Raw genomic sequence first — 17,998 nt, 5'->3', positions numbered from 1 at the left:
ACGTTTTTGAAATTAAATCGAAATGCATTGAACTCAAAAGTAAAATACAGTTGAACTGTACTGGATTTAAAAAAACGTTTAAGCCACTGAGTAGCATTATGCACAGTGTGAACTTTTTTCTTTAGTGTACCACTTGAGGGTGCCAGTGTACCACTAGTGGTACAATAGAACCACACTTTGAGAATCGCTGTTCTGGAACACCCTGAAACAGGACAGACGAAATTAACCGAAATATTGTATGTATAATTTCTGTATAAAGCAAAGGAAAACCCCAAATTCACCATCTATAGAAAGTAGAATATTACATAATGGGGGAAAAAAAGTGCTGCAGAAATTATGCAAGCACTTGCCCCCTGAAAAGTATTATCCCAAGTGAATGTAGAAGTACGGAAACAAATTGACTTTTCTACCATGTTCTAATTGATTGAGATGTACCTGTAATAGTTTAGGTTACATAAGATGCCAGAAAATCAGGGAAAATGTTGATCATTGTTTACTGGAGCAAAAGCAGATGTTTGCAAATCTCTTCTTTTGATCAAACACAAAGATAATCAGTCTGCTTTCTTGGAAGACTGCAGAAATGAGAGAATAAAGATGATTCTGATTCTGATATTCACTGTTGAGAGGCTGAAATCAGCATTTGGACAATTTTAAGATAAACAATGCCTCTTTGTGATTAATTGATTATCAAAATAGCTGTTAATTAATTTGATAAAGAGTTGTCCACTGATTATGTCTCTAAATGTGATTATCTAAAAAAAAAAAAAATTCTAAGCAACTTTAAACTTGTTGATGCCAGAGGGTAGAAGCCGCTTGAATTTATTTCAATCAGCACGATCAAAGGGGCAATCGGGAGCGTCTGGTTGTGGGTGCGGCCACGCGGTCCCGCACTTCATCACGGGCCAGGATATTCAAAGACGGCGGCTGCTCCCATCCCGGTGCCGATGCACATGGACACCACACCGTAGGCCCTACACACACACGCAAACATTAAAAAAAAAAAAAAAAAACACAAGATACGCGGACACGTACCTTCTCTGTTGTCGTCTGAGGTGGTGCAACATGGTGACAAGCTGGCGGGCACCCGTGCAGCCCAGCGGGTGACCCAGAGCGATGGCTCCCCCGTTGGGGTTTACCTTCTCCAGGGGGATCCCCAACTTCTCTACGCAGTACACCGCCTGGCCACACGGCGACCGCACCGCAATGTTATGCGAGGACGCAAGAAGGCGCCGTGAAGCTCACCCGCCGCTCACCTGACTGGCGAACGCCTCGTTGATCTCGAACACGTCGATGTCATCCACACTCAGTCCTGCACATGCACACACACACACACACACACGAGAGTTGCCACTAAGGTCTTGTTGCGCTTCAATGCATCATGTTTTAGCTTTCATGTCATGAACTTGGTTCCTGTTGTCAATTAGTGATGCAGGGTAACGAAACGAACTGTTAACATTAAAATGTATTTACTTTTAAATAATACATTTTAATGAGAAAAAAGTGATTATAAAAATCATTTCAAATAAAAAGTGTGATATCTTCGGACTTCGGACACCGTAAACTATGACGTCACGCTATGATGTCATGCTATTGGTCTGTAGTCGTACCAGCCTTGCGTAGCGCCTCTGGGATGGCGACAGCGGGGCCGATGCCCATGATGTCCGGCGGGACCCCCACCACGGCGCTGGCCCGCAGGACCCCAAGGACCGGCATGCCCAGAGCCTCCACGGCAGAGCGGCGCCCCAGCAGCACGGCGGCCGCCCCGTCACTAACCTGACTCGAGTTGCCTGACCACCGGAGAGAGAGAGCGTTAATGTTAGCATTAGCAGCGACCCAGCAGCACGATGTGGCTGTACCATCGTTAACCTATTCAAGTTACGTGACCAGATTTCAGAAATCATCCTTGCCAACTTGAGCCTCCCCCTACTGTTTTGGTAAAAGCTTGCCTCCTGTCCCTGGTCCGCCTCATCACTAAAATCATCCACTCATCTCACTCTACTGGTATTCTTCTCGCAGCATTCAAAACCGCAGCCATCATCCCAACACTGAAAAAAACCTGCTTGAGATCCCAATAACTTCAATAACCTTCTTCACCCTTCCATTTCTCTCAAAAATCTTAGTCGCTTCCAAAAAGACCCCTACCATAGCACCGGAACGGCCCTCATCAAAATCACCAATGCCCTCCTCCTGGCAGCCGATTCCGGCTTACTCCCCATCCTCATCCTCCGTGATCTGACTGCAGGTTTTGATACCATTTTACAAACCATCTTCCTGAACAGACTCCACACATCACTACCCTGGCACTGCTATGAAGAGGAATTAGGACGAGCGGCGGGCGTTCCGAGGGCGACTGACCGGCCGTGGTGGTGCCGTCGGGTTTGAAGGCCGGTCGCAGTTTGGCGAGTCCCGCCAGCGTGGTTCCCGCCCGGATGCCATCGTCCTTGGTGACCGTCACCCGTCGCTCCCCGCCGTCCTCGTCCACCATCTTGGTGACAACGGCCACCATCTCGTCGTGGAACGCGCCCGACGCCTGTGCCCGCGACGCCCTGGCACGCAACAAACACAAAGCCACTCATGACTGATGTTTTCATCACTTCCAGCGTGTTATTTCAGCACGTATGCTTGCTACTGCTACTGATGGGCCTTGTGTGAAGGTGGTTTGTTTGTGGTGAATAATGAACTACTGAACAAAGTTGTTTATGTAACATGGGTTCACGCATGGGGTAAGTCTGTTCGGTTTTGTAAAAATCTAATGAAGAACAAGATTAAATTGTTGAACAAACTATTATCCTTGACTCCTGATTTCAAAACTAGTTATCCAATTTTCTGTGTATTTGCAATCATATGATGATGTGATTAAAGTTTTATGGTTTCAAATTTTGTTTCAGCTAGTTTACAGAATGAAACCACTTGATGTGTCAAGAGTGTCTATTTCATGTTTCTTGCTAAGTAGGTTTGTTCTTTTCATGCAGTTTTTCTTCACTTTTGACAGATATTACAAGCATTTTTTTCCCAACAAAACCCTTTTTAACATAGCGTGAACAATAGTTGTATCCTTAATCTTTGTATGCCACAATGTTCCACGACTTCTGATTTTGAATTAAATTCGTTGCTCACAATATAATGTATGGAGCAATCTACTGCTGGGCAATTATGTATGTGAAATAATTGGGTGACGTGACTATACATTTATACTGTATGGTTTTCATAGTCCTAAGGGCCCTCTGACGGAAAGCATAACTACCATGCGGCATGTGACAAAAATTAGTTTGACACCCCTGCTATGGGGTTGGCTGCTCTGAAAATGGATGCCAGTGAATGAGTTGGTTCTCCTCTCTGTTTCAAATGCTTTCTTGCTATCTTCTGGCATCTATGCGCAATTAGCCTACGGTGGCTATTCGCGGCAGGGCTCGGTAGCTTTTCTCGATGAATTGTGGGGGTTACTACTCAATTCCAGTCACTTTGTTTAACATCAATTCAAGTGTTGAAAAGTATCGATTACTTCTGGTGAGACATCAGAGCGAAGGCGTCCTGCTTCTCCCTGGAGATCCCAAATCTCTCTGCGACGTTTTCTGATGTCATGCTGCAAACACACACACGCACGCACGCACACACACACTGAGTGTGATGTCACTGGACAAGGTGAATGCGTGTGTGAAGTGTGTGTGCCCTCTGACCCCATGGGGGTGATGCAATCTCTGGCCTTGTTGTTGTCCACCAGCCTGGAGCTCAAATCTCCAGGATTCCCGATGGAACGCAAGGACATGCTCTCCACGCTGACACACACACACACACACACACACACACACACATCCATAGGCACATGCACACCCAAACACACAGTCTTAGTTGTCATGTTTGGGTGAAGCGGGGGTGTTGTTGGGGGTGGTCAAACCACAGTACCCGCAGGCAAGGCCGAGGTCCACAGAGCCACTCTGGATGGCCCCTGCACGCACAAAATACAGTGGTGCCTTGAGATACAAGTTGAATTGGTCCTGTGACCACATTTGTAACTCAAATCATCTTTCCTCATTGAAATGAATGTGCCATTAATCAATAGACACATTGATTTAGACACATTGCATATCATTTCATACATTGTATTCTGTATGTACACCTGTACTTATAGATAGATACTATTTTATAATCCTGTGAGGACATTTTCACTCCCCAACACTGTGTGCATGTGTGTGTGTGTGTGTGCGTGTGTACCTGCGATGTTGAGTACGGCCTGCAGTCCAGACGAGCACTGCCTGTTGACAGTGTAGACAGGAACAGAGTCGGGGAAGCCGCTGGAAGGAAGCTGGAGCCGTTAGTGAAATCATCAAACTGTGTCGGTGACATCGTCAACGTGAGCCGAGACAAGGTCTCCTGACCTGAGGAAGTGAGCCACGCGGGCCACCAAGGCTCCAGCCCCGGGCTGCAGCACGTTTCCTGCGGAAGCGATCAACTTTATTGGCCGGTTTGGTTGATTGACAAGCATCAGTCAGGCAGGGCTCACCCACGCACACGTCGCCCAGCAGGTGAGGAGATAAGCCCGCGTCCTTCAGTACGGCGCTCATTACGGCGCTCAGCAGCTCGTCAGGTGTGGTGTCCTGAAGCGGAGAAGTGTCCAGGTACAAATACACCTTACAATTATGGGTGTTGGATGTGTGCCTCTGAGGGGCGTGGCCTTGTGACTGAGGTCAGGGGCTGGAGTCAGGTTGGACGATTAGTCCTAACTAACATGACCAAAATAAAATACAGTAGCGTAGTAGGGCAAAGTGCAGAGGTTTTATTCCTAATGTTAAGGTAAGCCATAAAAATTTAACATTGTGCACTACACCGAAATATAGCGGGACAATTTGAACCGAAATATTGATTACATTTAAATGTATTTCAAATAAAAGTTACGTCATAACATTGTACTTAAAAAGTTTAAAAACAAGAAAGCACCAATGGAGTTGCACTTTGAATTTGGTTGTATACCAAACAATGACAATAAAGGCGATTCTGAGTTTGAAAAGGCCAAGAGTGCAAATGTACTGTAAAGTTAAATACAACTGAACTGCACTTGGGCAGTGGCTCTTTCGTATACAACTAGAGGGAGCCCTGCATACCACTTGTGGTACCACACTAGAGAAACACTGTAGAGTACATTTCAAAGTTTTTACTTCGAGTAAAGGAGTTGATTAAAGTCTGCGATTGGCTGGCAACCAGTTCCGGGGTGTACCCCGCCTCCTGCCCGATGACAGCTGGGATAGGCTCCAGCACGCCCGCGACCCTAGTGAGGAGAAGCGGCTCAGAAAATGGATGGATGGGGTTGATTAAAGTGTGCTGCTATCCATTTTTAAGAACAAGGGTGATCTGCAGAGTTGTGGGAAGGAGAAAGGAATAAAGTTGATGAGCCACACAATCAAGTTATAGTAAAGAGTAGCGGAGGCTCGACTCAGGACAGCAGTGACTATTTGCGAGCAACAGTATGGTTTCATGCCTAGGAACAGTACCACGGATGAATTAGTTGCCTTGAGTGTGTTGATGGAGAAGTACAGAGGTCAGAAGGAGCTGTGTTGTGTCCTTCTAGATCTAGAAAAAGCATATGACAGAGAGTCTGGAGTGGCAGAGAAGTATGTTGTAATAGTACAGGACATGTATGAGGGCAGCAGAACAGTAGTGAGGTGTGCTGTAGGTGTGACAAAGGAGTTTAAGGTGGAGGTGGGGATGCATCAGGGATCAGTCCTGAGCCCCTTCATGTTTGCAGTGGTGATGGATAAGCTGACAGATCGGGTTAGACTGGAATTCCCATGGACCGTGAGGTTCGCAGATGCCATTGTGATCTGCAGTGAAAGCAGGGAGCAGGTGGAGGCACATTAAAAAGGTGGAGGTGTGCACTGCAAAGGAGAGGAATGGAGAGCTAGTGAGTACATTGGTAGAAGGATGATGAGGATGGAGCTGCAAGGCAAGAGACCCACAGGAAGACCAAAGTGAAGGTTGATCGATGTAGTGAGGGAACAGGGAAGACATGAGGGCAGTTGGTGTTAGAGGGGAGGATAAAGAAGATGGGCTTACATGGGAAAGGATGAAACGCTGTGGCGACCCCTAACGGGACAAGCCAAGAGGAAAAGATTTGAGTAAAGGAGTTGAATCAGCACTTCTACTTTTACCAGAGAATTTTGCACACAAGTAACAGTATAGAACTTGAATGGATGGAAGTATTTGGCCTAAGTACAGAGTGTGGGTACTTTTGTATTTGTATGTTTTATTTATTCTATTTTGGGGGCGTATGTTTACCACCACAGGTGGCCTGCCGCCTGACGTCAGTCACTTGCGCTGTGTTCACTGAATGTCGGAAAAGTAAATTTCATCATTAAATTTGAGTAGATGAACGACATTAAAAGACGCATTTAAACGTTTAAATGTGCACTTATAAAGTTATGAGTATTATTTTTTTAAATATTTACCTTGAAAGCTCCTCGCTTGGCCTTCCCAATAGGGGTCCTGAGGCCGTGTATCACCACCACGTCGTCAGACCCAGCGACCGCCGCCGTGCACTCGTTGGCCCACACCGTCCACTTTTCCTCCGAGAACGACGGACACAAATGTCCCGAGATAATTTTAAGCCTCTGCATGACGGCGAAAAGGCGATGACAACGAGCCGTTTGTTTAGTTGGCCCGTTACTTCCGGGTTCGTAAGTTTGCCCCGGAAGTGACGACACATACCTGCGAGCTAGATTTTTTTTTTTTTTTTTTTTTTTTAGCAATTCGCGTTATAAAGCAATCTATCACTAGACAGCTATATAATCATGCTTTGTAAAGTCATGTTTTTATTAGGATGATTAAAACAACTGGGGAAAGCTGGGAAGGAGAAAACGACCAATGCTGCTTCTTTCCGGGTTGGGAAGCGACAAGGACAAACTGCAGCTGCCCTTTCGAACCCCCGCATGTTCGCGGTACGGAATTTTATTTTATTTTTTGAAGTGAGTGAGTGGGGGAGTTTCATTTAGACAAAATAGTGCTTTGCCACAATCTTGTGGCATCTATAGGGAATTCTAAAACTTACTCTCCGATATTTACTTTAAAGCAAACCCCACTAAAAAGGTTTATAATTTTCTATTATCCAAAAGATGGCAGCAAAGCGCTACTTTGTCCAAATGAAGCTCCTCCATTTACTTTAATATAGTTTCTTGATGACAAGCTGTCACAAGACATTGCAAAACCTTTTTTTGTTTTGTTTGGCCTGAGAACAAAATCAGTTTTTCTGCAAATAATGGATACTCCCTCAGCAAAAAAAAAAAAAGTCTGCAAATAGATTAATTCAGATATATGCGGGGGTTCACTGTATAAAGCCAAAAATACACCAAAACATACATACAGATAGTCAACGTGATATAATGTATTTATTCTTATGATTGAGACCACATCCGGGTTGTGAAGTTTGGATCGGACGTGAATGACAAAAAGTTACCAACTAGCTACCTAGCTTTTTCTTTGCCAATAAATGTAAAAACAATAAACAGACACATTGCTATATATACAAATAGTCAAGACGATAGAATGTTTTTATTTTGATGATTTAAGGCCACTGCCGCCATCGCGCACATTCAGCAAAGACGTGAAAAAACTTGGTCGGACACAGAAAACGACTGACACAAACACGTGACCACGTACTTGGTAAAAACAACATAAAATGTCACCTCTTAGTGTTTTCAGAGGCAAAGTTTTTGTGTCCGATTATTTTTAAGGCAAAGAAAGAGTCTACAGTTTTATGATTTTTCACAGACAACACAAAACCAGGCAAAGGATGAGATCAAAACCTAGTTTTCTTTTGAGTTGTTGCCTCACTTCAGAACTTTGCGAAGAAACGTGAAAGAAATTCACATCTTCTGTGGTGCAGGTGAACAGGAAGTCAGCAGACGCTTCTCGGTTGCATCGAAGGAGATAGAAAGCGCAAACTTATGAAAGCCATTTTGAGCATTTATTCCATATCATCTTAAGGTCCATGTATGTAGTGCTTTTTGTACCCACTGGTAAGACAATTTGTTCGCAGCTATAGCCATTAGAGAATTTATTAGATAACCTACTAGTATGCTGAATTGTCTTACTAGTGAGGACAAAACGCACACTAGTACATAGAGCTTAAGATGACATCGGACAAATGAGCAACAGCTTTAGCTTTAGAGCATTTATTCACTATCATACTAGTATGCTGAATTGCTTATATGCCGGGCACTTATGTTGTACAGTTCCAATTTTTTGTCTCCAATTTTAAATCAATAACTTTAAAAAAATAGGATTTTAGGCGTGGCTGTTTCAGCTTGGGAGACATTACCCAATAAAAAAAAAAAATGCTAAATTAGAGGTCCATCATTACTGATCAAATTATATGAAAATGACCCATATAAAAGGTAAACTTGACTTGACATCAGCTGTCAATTGTCAAATTATATTCTACAAGTGTGCTGAATTGTCCATCGTAGTGAGGACAAAAGCACATACTTGTATGAATAAATGTAATAAATGCTCAAATGGCTTTCCATATGATCCATGACGCCTGTGTTGGCACCTCAGGCGTAGAAGATGAGTTCTGGTATCTGACCACCTTGCACGCCGGTTCCGTTGGTGCTGTCTGAGGAGCACTGGAACTGGAAGGTGACCTTACCACACTGCACTTCGGTCATGCCTTCCTGTCCGAAGTAGCTGAGCTCGTTTCCGTCGAGAACCACGCTGGCCGTGTAGAAGGCGTCGGGCTCTATCTGGACCGGGTGCTCAAACCACACGGCGAAGGTGGAGCTGGAGCCATCCGAGAAGTACTTAATGACACGCTGCGCCACGGCCGCGCCCTGACGCTTCAACTCCATCTTGGCGCCGTATTCAGCCGAGCCGCAGCTGGAGCCGTACAGGCCGAAGCCGGCCACGAAGACGCGCTTGTCCACGGCGAACTGGATGCTGTCGCAGCGTCCACGATAGCGCCACTGGTTGCTGCGGTAAGCGCACGACTGGAAGCGATGGCAGCGCTGCGGCGCAAGACCTTGGCGGGGTTTGCTGCAGAACAGCAGCTCGGGCTTGTTGGCCGCCGTGTACCATAGGAAGATGTCATTGGTCTCGTTTAGCGTCAGCACCCCGGACTGCGCCGCCCCGTTGGCGAAGTCCTCCAGAGCCATGGCGGGAATGCGAATCAGGTAGATGGCCTAGTTTCAACACACACAGACACACTCTTATTTACATGTAGTCAATCCTGCATCATCGTAGTTCAGGCTTCACCTATTTGTTGTGTTTGTGCACAGGCCAAAGTATATATATATAAAAAAAAAAATAAAAAAAAAATATTACTTTGAGACAATATTGGTGTCGTTGTTAGGTTTAATTCAATGGTGGTGTATTTCCATCTGCGTTTCAGATGTCGTCTTCTGTTGGCAGTCCTTGAATGCACCTCTGGGAGGAAACAGTCAAGGTACAGTATGTATTTGGTTTTCTCCCGATGCAGCTACTAACAGCCCGTGTAATCTACTTGTTAATTTTCCTGTACAGTCGTCCCTCGCCATAACGCAGTTCAGTTTTCAGGGCTTCGTTGTATCGCAGATTTTTACATTGTACACATCTAATTTTATGGCGCAGATTTTTCGCTTTATCATGGGATATTGTGGTTATAGTTGTCTATAAGCAGTCAGGCTCACGGACTTTCCCAGATGCCGGGAGCAGCGCATCGGGGAAGACGTGACTCAATGCTGTTTGGCACAGAATTTTACCAAATATTTGCATATTTATTACAACGATGTACGTTTGAAGTCTCGACGGTCAATTCACATTAGTTCTCGCAGCTTGCGAGCTGCCGTCTTATTCAATGCACGAGCCGGTAATCCCACTGCGGTTGCCATGCCGAGCTGTACGTTTGCAAAGTTTCTGTACTTCTACTCAAGTACACAGTGTGAGTACCTTTGCCACAAATCGATTTTAAATCTACAAATCGTGCCTGCCAAGTCATTTTGGACAAAAGAAGAGCGCCACACCTTGCCGAGCACCAGCCTCTTGTTCTCAATGGTGGGCCTCAAGTCCCGGCGCTGGCACTCGGCCTCGGCCCAGCTGAGCGCCGCCTCGAACACCACCATCTCTTTGGCATTGAGCGTCTCGCGGCGCAGGATGCTCTCCAGCGTGTGCACATCGATGTCACAGAAGCCCTCGGAGCGCAGGGCCAGCTCGGCCTGAGCGTCGATCACCTCCCAGCAGCGCTGCGTCAGGTCAGGTTCCTCGAACAGGCAGCTCTGAGACAGAAGCACACAGGCGTTCTTGGCGCTCAGGCTCGTTTCCAGGAAATTCACGCAGGCTCGCGCCAGGTGCGGCACGATGTACTTCTTGGCGGCGTATAGCGTGGCCAGAACCGTGTCAGCGCACAGTTCGATCTCGTCACAGTAGATGTACCTGGTGGGAAGAACACTGCTTAGTATGGAAAGCCTTTTGAGCCTTTATTCCATATCTTTGAGTTCAAATCAATTTTAAGGTGTCCATGTACTAGTCGGGCTAGGGATCTCTGACATGAGGCCGATTCGATACATATCTAGATACACAGGTAGTGATTTGATTAAAAAACAATATCTTTATGGGCGGAACGATTCGATTCAGTATGGGAGTGATACGATTCTCGATTCGATTCGGTGCAGAAAAAGTGTGATAGTTAATGTGCTAATCATCAAAAGCCTTGACTTAACACAATTCTATAAAATGACATTTGTCTAACCTTATTTTCAAACATCTACAATAAAAGACCACTTAACCCTGAGCATTGTTGCTTTATGGCACTGTAAAAAATAAAAATATATTCTTTTATTTAAATATCAAATCAATTATTTAAATAGACCACAACAAAACAACAATTCATTTTGAAGATTTTTTTTCTCCACAAACTGCACACACATTCAAAGAGCCACGGGGGGTCTCGCACACCGTGACGTTCAAGCTAGAACTGCCACTGCACACACGCACATTTTTTATTTTATTTTATTTTACTTTTTTTGCTCGCGTGCTGACTGACTTTTTGAACTTTTAAGTCGCGATGACTAGCTTAGTTCAACTGGCTATTGTTGCGTCAGTTTTGGGACATACCTAGCCGTGTGTCCTCGCGGTAGTTTCTTTTTAGGGTCGCACAGTACCAACTCGAACGCATAAGTGGACCGGGAGGACTCGAGAAGAAGCATTAGTTTGCTGATTTACAGCCCGAGGAAATTGCTGAGATGTACCCACCTTTCCCATAAGGTCTGCATGTTTACAATCTGCGGCGCACATAGTGCACAAGTTAGCTCAAGCTGCACTCACTTGAGCATGGCGAGGAAGGACGGCGGCTCCACGTCGGGGATGCGGATCTCGTCCTGATCCTCGGCCAGCTCGCCGTAGAACATGGCGTGGAACACAGAGCTTCCCACGGCCAGGACGTACTGGACACACAAGAGGACCGGCTTGGTTTGGCGTCACGTACACTAAACCAGGCTTTGTCAACCTTTTTGGGGCCGGCAACTCCTTACAGCGGGGAGACATTTTTCCAAGGCCCCCCTCATAATCCAATTGCCAATTAATCAGAAAATGGAGAGCAAAGATAATTATTATTTTTTTTTCCTTTTTGTGAGTGGTGGTACCTTGTGGCCCGGAATCCGCTGTGTCCCACCTGGCGGTCCCACCACAAAGTAGATATCTGCCATCATGTCGTTGTTAAACATGACTGAGTTCCTGCATAAAATAAAGGAACAAAAACACAATTATTGTACCATTTGTTTTATTCCTGTTATTGTAGAGAGAGAAACCACATTTCCATTTTTCCGTGTCCTGGATATGTCGAGTATTGACAATAGATAAAATCCTTTTGAAATGAAAGAGTCTTTGTTCAGTTTAACCAGGGAAGAAGTCACATTTTAACAAGTGAATTTTAGAAGGAAAACTTTATTCTCAAAATATTCTGACTTTTCTTCTGGGAAAAAAAATGCCTTTATAGCTTTCAAGACAAATTGGTTTCTAGCTTGTGCAATTAAAAGTTTCATCTTGACGCATGTGCGCGAGTGCATGTTTTAATGGTTGAAAGTTGCCGTTTTTTCTACTGCAATCTCCTCCTCCTGCACATGAGAGAGAGCGAGAGAGCGCTCTGACACCATGTCAATCATTCGTATGAATTCCATTTGTGTTAAAAGCGATCCACTGCAATATGATTGCCTGCCTGCTACAACATACAGGTAAATTGGTTTGTTTTGCAATTTGCAATAAATAATAATATATAATAATAATAAATAATTTGCAAAACTGTGTGCCTAACCATAAATGACACTTTTATATGGTGGTGGTACACTGATCCAATCATTTTTAAATGTATGTCAATCATATGGTTGTGGCAATGCTCGAAATTAAGTGGTTTTCCCAGGGGAAGAGGGTTAGGCGCCCTCACTATAAAAACTGCCCCTCTGAGTCAAAGAAATTATCAAATAAAAGTAAAGCCTTTGTTTTTTGTGTGTTTTTAATTGACCTGTTTTGTCAGCTCCTGCTGGGGGCAGGGGGTATCGTATCGTACTGTATCTAAAATCTCAGATTTGACCACTCTTAATACAAGCAGTCCATTAAATGCTCCACTCCAGCATTTCTAGCCATGCAGATCCCACGTCATCCCAATAACAGGCTGCTCAGTTGCTAGCATAGTAGCAAGGACTAAGAGTGAATGTTGCTTGCTTACAGTCGTTTATTGACACTCCAGTTTAAGTTCACTGTAAAACTGAACTCTCGTAACAAAAGAATTACACCTGCTGAATGTTCAAATAACAACCGTTGTTTGTCTCTTCATTTTTGTTCACAAAACTCGCTAGCTCAAAGCTAACAAACAATGAATGAAAAACACCATTGACGAGCTAATGAAAATTAGCATTGAACTCGCAGCACTTGTATCTCTCAGAATAATGAATATTGGTACCAAAATGCTGTGTGAACATATACAAACAGGCATTATTATAATACTCAATGGCATATATTCTTCAAACGAGTTGAATTAAAATATTCCATCGTGACTTCTACTTTTTGTTACTGCGTTTATCTCATTGCATGTATCACACTGCCCCTCAGAGGCCAAGACATGCACAGCAGCAACAGCGATTGTCAATCAAACTAAACGCCAGCTGCATCAAGAAGTTCAAAAGTGTATTGCCGCACGTGACAAAAACAAATGAAAAAGCAAATGTTGACAGTAAAAACAATTATTATTGTTCTCTGCTTGAGTAACATCAATTCATCAAGCCTTTTCTAACATTCCATTGTAAGAAATAAGGAAATTATGTATGATTATTGCTGCTATCAGATGGGACCGATATAGGTATCGGCCAAAATTCAAGGGGGTAATATTGGTATCGGATCGGAAGTGGAAAAGTTGGATCGGGACATTCCTAGTTCACAGTAACATATTTTGCCAATATCATATCTCGACTCACTGTCAATTGAAACTATCAAGATAGTTTTGACTTTTTTCTCGATTTTCAGAAAGACAAAAGAGACTTGTTTCAAGATACAATATCTTATTTTAAGAATCTTATCAAGTCAGTTCATACTTGTTCCATGAGAAGATTTTTTTCACTCAAAACAAGACATGTTGTCCCTAAAATAAGTAGTAGTATGAATTGACTTCATAACACAGTTTCACCACACTTTCTTGGGCCACATGTTGGCTTAATCAACAGTCACACTCAATAAAAAAAAAGCACAATTAGTTTGATTAGGTGGCGGCACGGTGGCCGACTGGTTAGAGCATCAGCCTCACAGTTCTGAGGTGCGGGGTTCAATCCCCGTCCCCGCCTGTGTGGAGTTTGCATGTTCTCCCCGTGCCTGCGTGGGTTTTCTCCGGGCACTCCGGTTTCCTCCCACATCCCAAAAACATGCATTAATTGGAGACTCTAAATTGCCCGTAGGCATGACTGTGAGTGCGAATGGTTGTTAGTTTCTATGTGCCCTGCGATTGGCTGGCAACCAGTTCAGGGTGTACCCCGCCTCCTGCCCGATGACAGCTGGGATAGGCTCCAGCACGCCCGCGACCCTAGTGAGGAGAAGCGGCTCAGAAAATGGATGGATGGATAGTTTGATTAGCTTGTTAATAAGCCACCATGGGGCCAAAGAAAGTGTGGCCAAACTGTTACTATACTCGTGTGATTTAATTTGAAGGTCTGACGTTAGACAGGACGATACGCCCATGTTGCCCCTACTTGTCTGAGTGCTTGTTATTGCTTCAAGTTGGATTGTGGCCCACACCTTGCCATCTGTTGAGACCTTCTTAGGACACAATTACAACAAAGTTGTACAAAGTTCTGAAATTTTGCTTTGGGCCAGTCCTGACTCTGAGTCACGTAAATTAGCGGTGATTGGGAAAGAGGGACCCACCTCTCCCGGATGGTGGGGTACAGGCCCTGCCAAGTGCAGCCGGCCTGCCTGGAGGTGCTGTTGTTGTTGCTCAGGTTCTGTTGGTCGTGTGTGTGCTGGGACTGTTGGCTCTGCTTCTGCTGTTGTTGCTGCTGCGCCAAGGCGGACGGAAGAAGCTTCTTGGTGGGAAACAACTCCGCGGCCATTCTCTGACAGTCACGCCGCCGACCTTTCACCGCTCATGGCAGCCGCCGGCCTGTACACACCCACACGTGCAAAACGGGTCACAAACATCCCAGTCAAACCCAACTCGTGGGGAAAGCTGGTAAATAACTTTCTACCACGTTTCAATGGGAATTCAAGATGAAACATGCACGTTTTTGGGGAATGTGGGAGTTTCCCGGAGTGCCTGAAAGGACACCACTCACACAAGGGATCCAGGGCGGGTCACCAGCCCCACTGAAGCACCCTAAAACCGGCCATCAGGAGGACACCGCTGCCTCCCTGGCCAACCACCACTCCAGCCGGCCGCCCAACACACCCCGCTGCACGTCCCCCACCCACGGGAGAGCTAGACGCACCCCCTCAACCAGTAGAGCCCGTCGCAGAACTCAGCCCCGTCCCAGCCGGAGAGCGAGCATGTGGCCCATGCCAGGTGGACAGGAGGGCGGATACGGGTGCCCAACATGGGAACGATAAGGGAGGGCAGAAATTGGTGCATTTTCACCAGTTTTAAAGATTCATAATCATATCGTTCTTAACATTTACCACAGGAAAATGATACTTGTATAACTTCAAAAGATCTGTCCGATAATCATGATGTCAAGTAGGGATACAGCAATTCAGCCTGGCCGATATTCGGCATTTAAATCCGACGGCTGATAAGAGATCAATTTAAAACTGGGTAAACTTCAGTGATTTACTTATTTAAAATTTCAGATGCTGTTGACCGTGGAAGCTATCTGCCCTTTTTGTTAAGAATTAAAATAAAAATGTTTTAAAAAAGATGTCTAAGTTTGTAACTCGGCTTTAATAAATAGGAAGTGATGTTACAGGTTGTACCGAGTCTTCGAGGCGTGTGTCGAGTAATGAAGGGGGTGTGTCTGCGAGGTGCGTATCGCGGCTTGCTTCATTTGGGGAAGGGGCCGGAAATTATAACGTCCGAAGCTTCGCTGCACGACTGTACCACGTGACCGCTTCAGGAAGTGGTGCGGAATTTGGCGCGATGTGTGAAATTTTGGCACAGCAATATAGACCCCGTCAAGCAGCTCCATGAAAATGGGGCTTTATGCCATTCTCCAAAGTTGACAAACACATTGCACAAGCTGCCATACTGGTACATTTCAATAAATTCTAAGTGTCAAAAGCTTAATTTAGTTAAGTAGTTCATTTAAAAAAAGTGAAATATTCTAGATGCACCACGCACATGTATAATTTTGATGATTATAGCTTGGAGCAAATGACAACTCCAAATTCACCATCTCTAGAAACTAGAACATAACGTAAACGATTATGAAACAATGACATTTATTTTTAATGTAGAATTTAGGCAGGAATTTGCTCTCTGAAAAGTATTTTCCCCAGTGTTTAATAAATCTATATGTGTGAGTTTTCAATTGAGTTTTTTTCCATATTCACGTTTTTTTTTAGCTGTGCCTGTATATGATTACTATCATTTTGGAGACAGTTATGCACACAGAATACGTTCAAACAATATTTTATTATTTCACGTCGACACAATATTTGGTCAAACATTTTTTTTTTTTGTCATTCATAGTCACTTCCAAGTGCCACAACAACAACCATATTGCAATGCATCACAAATTATGTGGCCTAAGATACAGTTGGCCAACGGGTGGTTTCGTGTGCACATGAAGCATCAAGAAATGGATCATGATTCGAACCAATGGCTGAAGTGTTACGATGCCTCATCTCGCCATCACTACAAATAGGATCAAGTCTGCCAGACATTGGTGCATTTTCACCGGTTTTAAAGAGTCATAACTTTCACAACATTTATCACAGGAAATGACACTTGTATCACTGGAATCGCTTTTAAAATTTAAAAGATATGTCTGATAATCCTGGTCGTGTGTAAATGAATGAATCTTTGAAATGTGTCACCCATACACAACCACCAGAAGCAAAAGCAAACTCAGGGCACAGCAGCTGACAGGGCGATGCTAAGCTAACGTTAGCAGATAGACAGCACACATCCAACAATTTTGACGTCATGGCATTAAACGAACGCAGTTGGGAGTTCCAGCGCAAAGGAAGAACGCTCGAGTCAAACAAGAAAAGCTGAAAAGTGTCGAAGGCGGCCGTGTTTTGTTTTTCGGTGCTGTTAGCTTAGTTGATGCTAACTAGCGACCGAGCTAATGAACGCATCAAATTGTCGATCGTGACAATGATTTGACTTACTTTCAAGTTTTGCAAGCGCTCATCGTTCATCATGTGGTGCTGGCGGCCACCCGATTGACTGTTTTCAAAAGTTGTCAAAGATTCACATTTCTTGTTTACAGAAGAAAAAAAGGAGAACTGAGCTGAGTTGCACTCTTCTTCTACTGCTCGACCAGCTTAACGACACGCCACCCCCCCTTAGTGGAGAGAAGACCAAAACGTTTTTTTTTGTTTTGTTTTTTATATATAAATTGAACAATTCATCATCAAACTCATTTCGGCCGCTTGTATCCGGGATGTTGTTCTTTCGGTCACGACCCACAGCTCGTGACCATAGGTGAGGGTAGGAACGTAGATCGACCGGTAAATTGAGAGCTTCGCCTTTCGGTTTAGCTCCTTCTTCACTCCAACTGACCGATACAAAGTCTGCATCACTGCAGACGTTGCACCGATCTGCCTGTCGATCTCCTGTTCCATTCTTCCCACACTCGTGAGCAAGACACCCAAGATATTTGAATTCCTCCAATTGGGGCAGGATCTCATCCCCGACCAAGAGAGGGCACTCCACCCTTTTCCGACTGAGGACCATGGTCTCAGATTTGGAGGTGCTGATTCTCATCCCAGCCGCTTCACCCTCGGCTGCGAACCGCTCCAGTGAGAGTTGGAGATCACGAAGATCATGAAGCCCACAGAACCACATCATCTGCAAAATTGGTGGAGTCTAACCCTCACCGGAAACGAGTCCGACTTACTGCCTTCAATGCGGACCAAACTCTTGACACTGGTCGTACAGGGACCGAACAGCCCGTATCAGGGGGTTCGGCACCCCATACTCCCAAAGCACCCCCCACAGGACTCCCCGAGGGACACGGTTGAACGCCTTCTCCAAATCCACAAAACACATGTAGACTGGTTTGGCCTTGCCACCGAGTAGCTTCTTTACCACCTCGGTGACCTCAACCCCAGAGATAGGAGAGCCCGCCTCAGAGACCCCAGACTCTGCTTCCTCATGTGAAGGCGTGTCAGTGGAATTGAGGAAGTATTCTCTCCTCCGCCTCACAATGTCAAGGTCAGCAGTGCCCCATCCCCACTATACAGTGTTGATGGTGCACTGCTTCCCCCTCCTGAGACGGTGGATGGTGGACCAGAATTTCCTCACACCCGTTGGTAAATCGTTCTCCATGGGCTCACCGAACTCCTCCCACACGCGGGTTTTTGCCTCAGCGACCACCAAAGCCACATTCCGCTTGGC

The 17,998-nt window shown here is 45.0% G+C and overlaps 2 protein-coding genes and 1 long non-coding RNA gene across 3 annotated transcripts; 1 reads left to right on the top strand and 2 right to left on the bottom strand.

The window, feature by feature from the left end:
- Positions 1-803: 803 nt before the first annotated feature.
- acaa1 (acetyl-CoA acyltransferase 1) lies at positions 804-6,684 on the bottom strand. The gene is made up of 12 exons (XM_061770159.1): positions 6,441-6,684; positions 4,502-4,595; positions 4,377-4,434; positions 4,213-4,292; positions 3,904-3,946; positions 3,678-3,776; positions 3,503-3,583; positions 2,356-2,546; positions 1,608-1,787; positions 1,254-1,309; positions 1,033-1,178; positions 804-971 (listed from the first exon to the last, which is right to left on the bottom strand). The coding sequence occupies exons 1-12, from the start codon at positions 6,606-6,608 to the stop codon at positions 896-898; spliced, it is 1,272 nt and encodes a 423-aa protein (XP_061626143.1). The 5' UTR covers positions 6,609-6,684; the 3' UTR covers positions 804-895.
- A 60-nt stretch (positions 6,685-6,744) lies between these two features.
- LOC133476577 (uncharacterized) lies at positions 6,745-11,550 on the top strand. Its single transcript, XR_009788089.1, has 3 exons — positions 6,745-6,929; positions 9,377-9,430; positions 11,227-11,550. It is a non-coding gene; the product is annotated as an uncharacterized LOC133476577 (long non-coding RNA).
- Positions 7,521-16,934, bottom strand: LOC133476572 (BTB/POZ domain-containing protein 3-like). The gene is made up of 6 exons (XM_061770157.1): positions 16,768-16,934; positions 14,368-14,602; positions 11,604-11,694; positions 11,287-11,405; positions 9,987-10,395; positions 7,521-9,167 (listed from the first exon to the last, which is right to left on the bottom strand). Exons 2-6 carry the CDS (start codon positions 14,550-14,552, stop codon positions 8,544-8,546), a joined length of 1,428 nt encoding a protein of 475 aa, XP_061626141.1. The 5' UTR covers positions 14,553-14,602; positions 16,768-16,934; the 3' UTR covers positions 7,521-8,543.
- Between the last annotated feature and the right edge of the window lie 1,064 nt (positions 16,935-17,998).

The sequence above is a fragment of the Phyllopteryx taeniolatus genome, chromosome 4 (genome assembly GCF_024500385.1).
Source record: "Phyllopteryx taeniolatus isolate TA_2022b chromosome 4, UOR_Ptae_1.2, whole genome shotgun sequence".
NCBI classification, from domain to species: domain Eukaryota; kingdom Metazoa; phylum Chordata; class Actinopteri; order Syngnathiformes; family Syngnathidae; genus Phyllopteryx; species Phyllopteryx taeniolatus.
This window is presented reverse-complemented; position numbering and strand designations above follow the sequence as displayed.